The following is a 10230-nucleotide window of genomic DNA, read 5'->3' on the forward strand; positions in this document are numbered from 1 at the left end:
TCTTCTACCTTTGAGCCAGTTCTGTATCCAAATGGCTAGTTCTCCCTGTATTCCATGAGATCTAACCTTGCTAATCAGTCTCCCATGGGGAACCTTGTCGAACACCTTACTGAAGTCCATATAGATCACATCCACTGCTCTGCCCTCATCAATCCTCTTTGTTACTTCTTCAAAAAACTTAATCAAGTTTGTGAGACATGATTTCCCACGCACAAAGCCATGTTGACTATCCCGAATCAGTCCTTGCCTTTCGCTTATTGTTGGAGTGAGGGAATCAAAGGGATTTACCAAAAGCAGCTAAATGTAGGTGAGTTACAGATCACACAGGACCCCATCGGACGGCAAAGTAGGCCCAAGTACAGACTGTGCCAGCTCCCACCTTCCCACACAAGGAAAATGTCACTCCCTGTCTTCTCCACTGGCTGGGCAAGAAACGAAGCAGACAGCTTCAATGGTGAGGATGCAACACGCAAAATGAAGAAAAAACCATTTATATTGCACTTTTGATGGAGTAAAACATCCCAGTGCACTTTGCAAGAGGATTATCAAATGAAACTGTGATGCCCACATTCTAATTCTAAACAAGTCCTATTCACCCCTGTCTAGAATGCCCCCATTTTAAAGTGCTTCCCCTCACTTCCAAATGACTCATGATCTCACATTGCCCTATTTCTGGAACTTCCACCTGCTTCTAAAACCCTCAGCAATCTTAACGCGCCTCCAGCTCTGGCCTCATGCATCCACGGTTCTCTTTGCTCGTCAATCGGTGGCCGTACCATCACTTGGCTAGGCCCTGTAGTTATGGAATCCTCTGCCCAAACTTTCACCGACTCTTCACCTCTCTCTTTGAGGCTTGGGAAAGCCCTCAAAGGAACATCTGGAGTTAATCCAATCCTAAGCCCATTGGGTAAAGTATGAAGTTGGACACATAGGGCTTTTTGTGACACAGTGGTAGTGTCCTTGCCTCTGATTCAGGGCAGCAAGGTTCAGGTCCCACCTGCTCCAGAACTTACCACAGCCACTCTGAACAAGGTGATTAAGAAATATCTACTACTCTCAATAATAGGTTTAAGCACAGGGGTCTACTCTCTGACGTATTGCCCCTAGGTCCTAGCAGTCTCTCTTTATCAGTGTTCTCAGTCCTTAAATAGACAATCCCCTTCACCTGTATACTATAACTAACAAACCATTCACATTTGGTCATTATACAGTGTTATGCATATCGATAACAAATTTTGTTTCATGTGCCATGGAATGTAAGGCTACGCTAAAGGCACTAAATGCATGGATGTTGTAGTGGTTTAGGGGGGTGTTTCACACTGTAGTAGACAAGCAGTAGAGTGAATCCATGAACATCACAGGCTTTCAGGAGCATCTTAAAGAACAGGAGACGGGCGAAGGGGATTCGGGAGGGAATAGGCAAAGCAGCTACAGCCACAGCCTCCGACAGTGGAGCAACAGAAATCGGGGTGAGCAAGAGGCCACAGATTGGAGGAGGACAGGGAGCTCCACGAGCTTGGGCAGGAAGCTGAAAGCTTGGGAAGAATATAAAATAATACAAACCATTGCTGTCCTTGATATCCACCATGGCCTGGGCTTCGAGCAGCAATGAAATGAGCTCAGTGCTCCCACTAAGGGCAGCATGGTGCAAAGCTGAGAATCTGCAGATAGAACAGACACACTTCAACAACACAGTCACAAACTGTGGTCCTGAGACCCTTGTACATCACATTGTCCTTCATTCATCAAAGCAGCTCCATGGTTTCAGAACCTTAAAGGTCAGATGTTGGAGAACAAACTATATTTTAGTCCTGCTAAAATAACAAGGAAAACACATTTTGTGACATTTCAGCGACCTTGGTTTCCCTGAAGTCAGGATTCTAACGCATCCCCCCTCCCTAACCATAGCAGTCTCTAATTGTTCTTTTGTAAAATACTCCAGGATTTTCACCTGCACTTCTGAGCTCAGGGTTTCATCACACGTTCCAACCCTACGCAGCCAACACATCCAGCCTTGTGGCTCACTGCCCCCCTAACACCATATGGAAAGACTCATTACCAAATTCCTATTTTCAAAATAAAAACACAGGACGTGCTAGAGAAACTCAACATCTGTGGAGAGAGAAACAGAGTTAACATTTCAAGTCCAATAAGACTCCTCAGACTCTTTGCGGAAGATAGATTGTGCGAAGGAACCTCCAGGAATAAATGTAACCGCAGTTGGCAACTTTAGTGGAACAGTAATTGTTGAAGGCAATGATAAGTCACAGGAAACTGGGTCTAAACTGTACAACTCTGTGCTCAGCGGACTGCCTCTAGTTCTGATCACTGAGGTATGAAGGAGAGATTTAACAGGCTATTAACAATAGACACAAGACCCACTGATCCCTAGTGTGAACGTACTGGACAATGAGTAAGGGACTAGTGAAAGACTGTTTCCCAGTGCTGCTTGGGAAGTGGATATCCTGGTCAAACCAACATAAAAGGAAGCAGGAGACATTTCTATCTCATCAGGCAGAGGCGGAGAACAAAGGGGGACAGCAAATGAAACCTGACGGCAAAAACTGACCCCCTTCCCCGGAGTTGGAGAGAAGACAAAGCGGGTCTTCCACAAAATGAAACATTGCTTCCTCTTGCCACTCTGCAATTAACTTCTGGACCAGAGAGATATTTCATGACTCACCAGCAATAAAAACTGTCAGAAGGTCCAATAATGACCACTGAGAGGCCTCACCTCACCAACTCTTTGACCATCCCCTTTCCAGGCAGGAAAGGTGGCTGGTCTGTGGGTTGGGGCATGGGACCCCGACCCTGCCAAACCTCTCCCCACAACATCCCCCGTCCTGCAAAGACAAAATAAAACTCACCCGGTTATTACTCGATCACCTCCAGAGGATACCTCAAGCAGTTGTCCTTAGGACCCAAAAGCTACCGTTGTTTGGTTAACCTGCAACTTTTGCTAATACTCCAGTATCAGAGCACCTGATAGAGTGGGAAACCTGCCAATGGGCGGATTAGGCTGGCAATTAAGTGAGAAAGGGGTGTGTTCATCGCCATCTTAACATGCGTTTCAGCACGCTTAGTTAAAACCTGAGAGGATCCCTGCCAATATGCTTGAAGTGGCGCTAAAGGCTCACCGTTCATCCTTTAAACGTGAATATTGGGCTGACCAGGGGCATAGACGCTTAACCCCATCATACTCGTGGAGGTACTAATAGTCCCATTTATCTCCTGAAGTAAAGACAGGACCCCTGACAAGAAACACGAAACTAATCGTTGAATTGAAACTGACAACTTAATAGACAGGGCACATGACCAAACAACTCTGGCTGCGGTGCGGTTAATTAAGTTCTAGACACCATGACTTCAGTCTGGTAAGAATATAGTTAACATTACCAACAGTCTGCGAAGAATCTATGGCCTTCTAACATCAAACCAGAGGCAGACATCACACAACACAAGGTTACAGTCCAACAGATTTATTTGAAATCACAAGACTTCACCTGTTGAAGGGGCGATGATCCAAAAGCTAATGGTTTCAAATAAACCTGTTGGACTATAACCTGGCGTCATGTGACTTTTGACTTTGTTCACCCCAATCCAACCTCCACATCATCATAACCAAACTCCAGGCTAAACTTCAAGTCCTAACATCTTTGTAACTCAATTCCAGAAGAAACATCATATCTTCTGGAAATGCAGACACTAACCTCATGTTGCTACAACTTTAATAATTATGAAATGAATTTTGCCATTAGTCAACTTCACCCACAGTCCTGCTGAGAGGAACTTGCACTGGATAAGGCCTTCCTGCACTCAGACAAAAATCAACTAGGCTTTTCCAGCACCACTCTAATCTTGACTCAGACAAAAATCACATGAATTCAAGTTCACATAACTGATTATTCTGTAAAAAAAAAATTAACCTCTTCCATTACTTTTTTTCCCCTATATTTTTATTTCTTCCTTATATGCTTGTGAATATGTACACATTGCAATAACCATTCCCTAAGTCTGAATGCATAAATGAACCTTTCTCAGTGCTTGGGAGCCTCCTGTGAAGCGCTTCTGTGATCTTTCCTCCGGCATTTGTAGTGGTTTGAATCTGCCGCTTCCGGTTGTCAGTTCCAGCTGTCCGTTGCGGTGGTCGGTATATTGGGTCCAAGTCGATGTGCTTATTGATTGAATCTGTATACCGACCACTGCAGCGGACAGCTGGAACTGACAACCGGAAGCGGCAGATTCAAACCACTACAAATGCCGGAGGAAAGATCACAGAAGCGCTTCACAGGAGGCTCCCAAGCACTGAGGATGTCACCTAGACAGGGGACGAAACGTCTGCAACACAAATTCCCAGCTCGGTGAACAGAACCACAACAACGAGCACCCGAGCTACAAATCTTCTCACAAGCTTTGAACCTTTCTTCCGGATTAACCCAATCGTGTTTGCTCCAGGTCATGGGAACAGGACACACTGACTTGAAAAGGAATAAGGAATCAGAAAAATAAAAAGAAAGACCTCTGCTAATGGGCGGAAGAGGAGCAAGATGAAATAATTCAATGCTCTTTCTCCACTCACCCCCATCCTTCTGTAACAATGGTACCTGCACATATCAGCAGTTAGTTCTGTTATATTTTTGAGAGGCCCATTGAAAGGCCATGGCCCAGATCACAAGAAAGGAGAGTGGGCAGCAGGGCAGCTCAGTGGTTAGCACTGCTACCTCAGAGCACCAGGGACCCAGCCTTGATTCCAGCCTTGAGTGACACTCTGTGTGGAATTTGCACATTCTCACCGTGTCTGTGTGTGGATCCGCTGGGTGCTCCACAGTCCAAAGATGTGAAGGTTAGGTGGATTGGCCAAGGGAAATTGCCGAGTAGTGTCCAGGGATGTACAGCCTAGGTGAGGTAGCCATTGGAAATGCAGGATTACAGGGATAGGGTGGGTGGATGGGTTTGGGTGGTGATGTTGTTCAGAGGGTCAGTATAGACTCGATGGGCTGAATGGCCTCTTTCCTCACTGTAGGGATTCTATGATTCTGAAAGAGTGTAGACATTTATGACCTTTGCCATCAGTGCGGCAAAGTGAGCAATATCCCACTGGGTGGTCTTCTCCACAGAAGGTGAGAAATACTGTGAATCAGAGCACAGATGAGGTAAATCAGGCAGTGAGGAAAACATGGTCAAGTCTGTTCTCCTCTTATACACCTGAATTGTCAGGGGAGGCTGAAAGAGACCACGGCTTTTACTGATCCGAAACTAAGAGTAGGGCACAATGCAATGCCGCTCAATTTCAACATCCCGACAACATAGAGAAAGGAAAGATATTTGAAACTCAGTTCGGGAAGCAGCACTGACCTGAGATGAAACTTACATTTGGAAAGGGCCTTTCACAATCGCGGGACATTCTGAACGCAATGAAGGCTCTCTGAAAAGTCGTCAGTGTCTTTAAGTATGAAATGTGGTACCAACGTGTTCAACACAATTTCTCATAAACAATTATATTAATCCAAATGGGGAGGTTGTTTGCTAAAAGCAGTCCACTATCAGAAGACCTGTCCAGATAAATGCCTCCCTGACAGGATAGATCTACTTCATCCATCCTTAAGATGATGGTGCCCCTGTGCCAGGCCCTGGCACAGCTCACTCCCCCCACCGGCCCAGCTCACTGCCACCCCCCTGCCCCCCGGCCGACTCTGGTTCCAATGGTCCCATCTGGGTTTATCGTTCACATACTGACCGTGTGATGACAAACTAGTTGGCAGGTTTCCAGCGGCTGGCCAATGGCAAGCGAACCCTTGCAGGATCCAGCTGCTCAACAGCAGGCACTCACTCAACACCTCGGAGAAATCACAGGTTCAATTAGCCTGCATTGTCACTGACATCCTTTCCCTTTACGGAGACATCTGATTGCTATCAACCTGACACCAGAAAACTCCCTTTGAAACTACTGAACTCTTTAAAACATTTCAGCTTCAAGCAAGAGCCGTGAAGCGTGTTATGGAAAATTGCCAACCAACTGGAACTTCTTTTTAAATATGCAACGTTGAAACTATCAGATGTAGGAGCAGGTGAAGGCCATTCAGCCCATTGCGTCTGCTCTGCCATTCAATAAGATCACGATTAACCTGACAAACCTCATCATCATTTTCCTGTCTTATCCCATAACACTTAATTCCCTTAATGATTAAAAATCTGTCTCGTACTTAACAATGGCAAAAAAGTACTTAACAACTTAGGTTTGACAGCTGTCTGTGGTAAAGAATTCTTCAGATTCACTATCCTCAGGTAAGAAATTTCACATCTCTCTTTTAACTGGATGCCCCGCACACTCTGAGAAGTTGTCTTCTAGTCCTAGATTCTCCCACAATGGGAAACAACCTCCCCCCATCTATGCTGTCAAATGCCCAAAGAATCAATAAGGTCACCGCTCATTCTTCTGAACAGCAGAGAGTACAGGTCCAACATACTCAGCCTCTCCTCATAACCCACTCCCTCCATACCCAGGGTCAGCTTAGTGAACCTCCTCTGCACTGCCTCCAATGCCAGTGTACTTTTCCTTAGTTCTTCGCATCTTAACTCGCTCCTTCAAAATTGACTAATGATGCCCATGGCCTAATTTGTGCAAAGAGTTGCGTACCTTGTGCTCACTGACCTATATCAGCTGCCAGTCTAGCAACACCTTCAATTTGAAATGATCATCTTTTCTTTAACATTTCTCCTCCTCTGCACTGCCTCCAATGCCAGTGTACCTTTCCTTAGTTCTTCACGTCTTAACCCGCTCCTTCAAAATTGACTAATGATGCCCATGGCCTAATGTGTGCAAAGAGTTGTGTACCTTGTGCTCACTGACCTATATCAGCTGCCAGTCTAGCAACACCTCCAATTTGAAATGATCATCTTTTCTTTAACATTTCTCCTCCCTCCCAACGTCCCTAATGTCTTCCAGTTTGACAGCCCTCAGAGAACACTGCATTTCCTTCATTCTGGCCTTATTACTATCCCTGCTTTCCTCCATTTCTTTGGCGGCCATACTCTGACATTCCCTCTCCATGACTCCCTCCTCCAATAAGTTGCTGCTGAACACCTATCTCACCTACTACGTTAAAGGCACTGCATAACTGCAAGTTGCTGTTGTGATATTGGCCTTCAGAAAGTGTAAGGGTCTGGACCAGCAGGAATTGTCTTCCTGAAAGGAAGATTCTGATTGGAAACTCAAACGTGGGCCAAGGTCAGGTACTTATCACAAGCTGGCAGAGTTCATGGCCTTCTTCATGATTGGGAGCTCAAAGTCTCCCCCTATGGGGGAGCACCTGAAAATCCCAGCTTCAGCACAGTGACTTAATCGCACCAGACTGATAGTCTCTCCTCTACCCATCAGCATCAAGCACGCTGCTGCTCCCTCTCAGGAAGGATGCAGGGACAACCACTGCCTTTAGGACTGTACTAGTCATCGGATTATCGGAAGACTGCAATCCATTCATAAGTCATACATCGGATTGTTGGAAAACCCCTTCTGGAATTAACATTTACTTTGGGTTAGGAATTCCAACCTAACCATCATTTTAGACAGGAATCTCCAAATATTTACTTGACAATGGTATTAAGAATTATGGAACTATAAGGTAGGGAGCAAACGTAAAGATACAGATCAGTCACAAATCTGATGTAATTGTAGAATTGGTTTGAGAGCCCGAATGGTCTCCTCATCTTCCTATGGAGTTAGACAATTGAACAAGCCTCAGCACTGAGGACAAGGTGGAGGCAAAATGGACAACAGGAGCCTGCGCACGGAGTTTGGGAAGAGAATATAGAGAGGAAAGGTGGGGGGGAGGTTTGGTCACAGAAGCACAGGAATCAATAGCAACCTTGGCTGGTGTGTGGTCAGTTCTGCTCAGGAGTCAAGGGGTAGAGAAATGAAAGGTGTAGAGAAATGAAAGGGGTAGAGAAATGAAAGGGGTTTCATCAATGAGGAAGCCTGGAAAAGGGCAGGAGGGTAGCTACAAACTGAACAAAGGAGCAGAGTGAGACAGGTAGACAGGGCAAGTAGAAGGGACTCCAGTGGGGGTGTGCTGTGAGACTTCAGGATAGGGAAGATGAAAGGATGGAATGGGTAAAGGCTCTCTTCAGCACTATCTGGACCAAACAACTGAAAGAACTGCAGATGCTGGAAATGAGAATCAAAAACAAAAACACAGCAAGTCTGGCAGCAATAACGTTTCGGGTCCAGTGACCCATCTTCAGAACTAAAGAATGTTCTGAAGCGCAAGTATTAATTCTGATCCCTTTCCACAGATGCTGCCAGACCTACTGAGTTTCTCCAGCCCTTTCTGTGTTTGTTTCAGATCTCCAGCATTAACAGTACTTTGCTTTCATTTAATAATATAAAAGCACGGTGGAGATTTTAGCAAAGATCTGACATAGAATGGCTGAGTTGGTTGCAGTCTGGGGACATGAAGCTTCTCTATTCTCTTAACTTGACTGGTTAAATATATTGACCTTGTCAGGGCCATGGCACACCTTATGTGTCTGGTCTCTCTGTTGTAGGAAGGATATTATTAAGCTGAAGAGGCTTCAGAACAGATTTACCAGGTTGCTGCCAGGTATGGAAGGCTGGAGTTGTAAACAAAGGCTGGATAGGCTGGGATCTTTTTCCATTGGAGCATAGGCAATGGAGAGGTGACCTTACAGAGGTTTATAAAATAATGAGGGGTATAGATAGGGTTAATGGTAGCTGCCTTTTCCCTCAGATGGGGGATTTAAAGATTGGGGCATATTTTTAAAAGGTGAGAGGAGGGAGATTTAAAAATGACAATAGAGGCAAAATGTTTTACATGAATATACAAAGTTAAAAATTACACAACACCAGGTTATAGTTCAACAGGTTTGTGTGGAAGCATTAGCTTTCGGAGCGCTGCTCCTTCATCAGGATAACCACCAAAAAGCAAACACTGCCCCACCAGGGACAATGTGACAAGAACCAAAATCTTCTTTTATTTATTCACTGGATGTGGGTGTCACTGTCTAGGTTAGCAACCCTAATGGAGAGTGGAGAGTCAACCACATCGCTGTGGGTCTGGAGTCACGCATACCAGATCAGGTAAGGGTGGCAGTTTCTCCCCATTAGTGAACCAGATGGGTTTTTCCGACAATTGACAATGGTTTTACTCCATTAGACTCTTAATTCCACTTTTTAAAAAAATATTGAATTCAAATTTCACCACATGTTGTGGCAGAGTCCGAAATCAGGACCCCAGAACATTACCCGAGTCTCTGGCTTAACAATCCAGGGGCAACACTACTGGACTGTCCCCTCCCCTTAAAGATGAAAAACTGAAAACTAAACAAGGCTGAGAAGACAGGTCACGGGACTCAAACTGTTGTTAACTGTGTTTTCTCTCTGCAGGTGCTGCCAGACCTTCTAAATTTCTCCGCAGTTTCTATTTCAATTTGTCTGGGCAGATTTTTGATTGACTGGGGAATCAAGGGTAGTGTTGGCCAGGGAGTGCACAAGACAGTGGAATTAAGCCCATGATCAGATTCATCAGAAACTTATTGAACAACAACGTCAAGGAGCTGAGCAGATAACTCCTATCTTGTCTGTTCTTAGTTTCCTACTCCTCCTGTGATATAACCCAATGTTATTTCTGGAGATAACTTTCTATGGTTTGACAGTGATCTCTTGAGGAGTCACCTTATTTCTTTTCAGGCTACATGCGATTCAAACTGTACAATCTCACCCATCAGACATTAAATTACCTGCAGCTGTCGTCTTGCCAGTTTCACTAATCTGGGCCATTTTGTGCTTCCCTCTTCACAAGTAATGACTTTATGTATTTCTTCACACGCATTTATTTCTCCTCCCTATATGTCTAGAGGGCAATTAATACATTGCTGTGGGTCTGTAGTCACTTGTAGACCAAACCAGCAAGGATGGTAGATTGCCTTCCCTGACGGAGATTAGTAAACCAGATGGGTGTTTACAACATTTCATGGGTGTTTACATGGTCACCATTATGTTAGCCTTTATTCCAGATTTTTATTTAATTCAAATTTCAATCCAAATGCCAAGTCATAGTATCCCTACGGTGTGGAAAGAGGCCATTCAGCCCATCAAGTTTGCACCGACCTTCTGAAGAGCATCCCACTCAACCTGTAACCTTGGATATCCCATGGCTAACAGACGGGAGTGGTGGTGGAGGGGAGGGGGGAGTGAGGGCATGATAAAGTGGA

The 10230-nt window shown here is 45.0% G+C and overlaps 1 protein-coding gene across 2 annotated transcripts in view; it reads right to left on the minus strand.

Moving 5' to 3' along the window:
* The window catches only part of LOC122562005 (caskin-2-like), a 278200-nt gene that overhangs the window by 93558 nt on the left and 174412 nt on the right, over positions 1-10230 (minus strand). For both annotated transcript variants that reach the window (XM_043714379.1, XM_043714381.1), the window contains one exon: positions 1564-1661. In XM_043714379.1, coding sequence (XP_043570314.1) covers positions 1564-1661 — 98 coding nt within the window. The remainder of the gene's footprint in view (positions 1-1563; positions 1662-10230) is intronic.

This window comes from Chiloscyllium plagiosum, chromosome 24, assembly GCF_004010195.1.
Source record: "Chiloscyllium plagiosum isolate BGI_BamShark_2017 chromosome 24, ASM401019v2, whole genome shotgun sequence".
In the NCBI taxonomy this organism is placed as follows: domain Eukaryota; kingdom Metazoa; phylum Chordata; class Chondrichthyes; order Orectolobiformes; family Hemiscylliidae; genus Chiloscyllium; species Chiloscyllium plagiosum.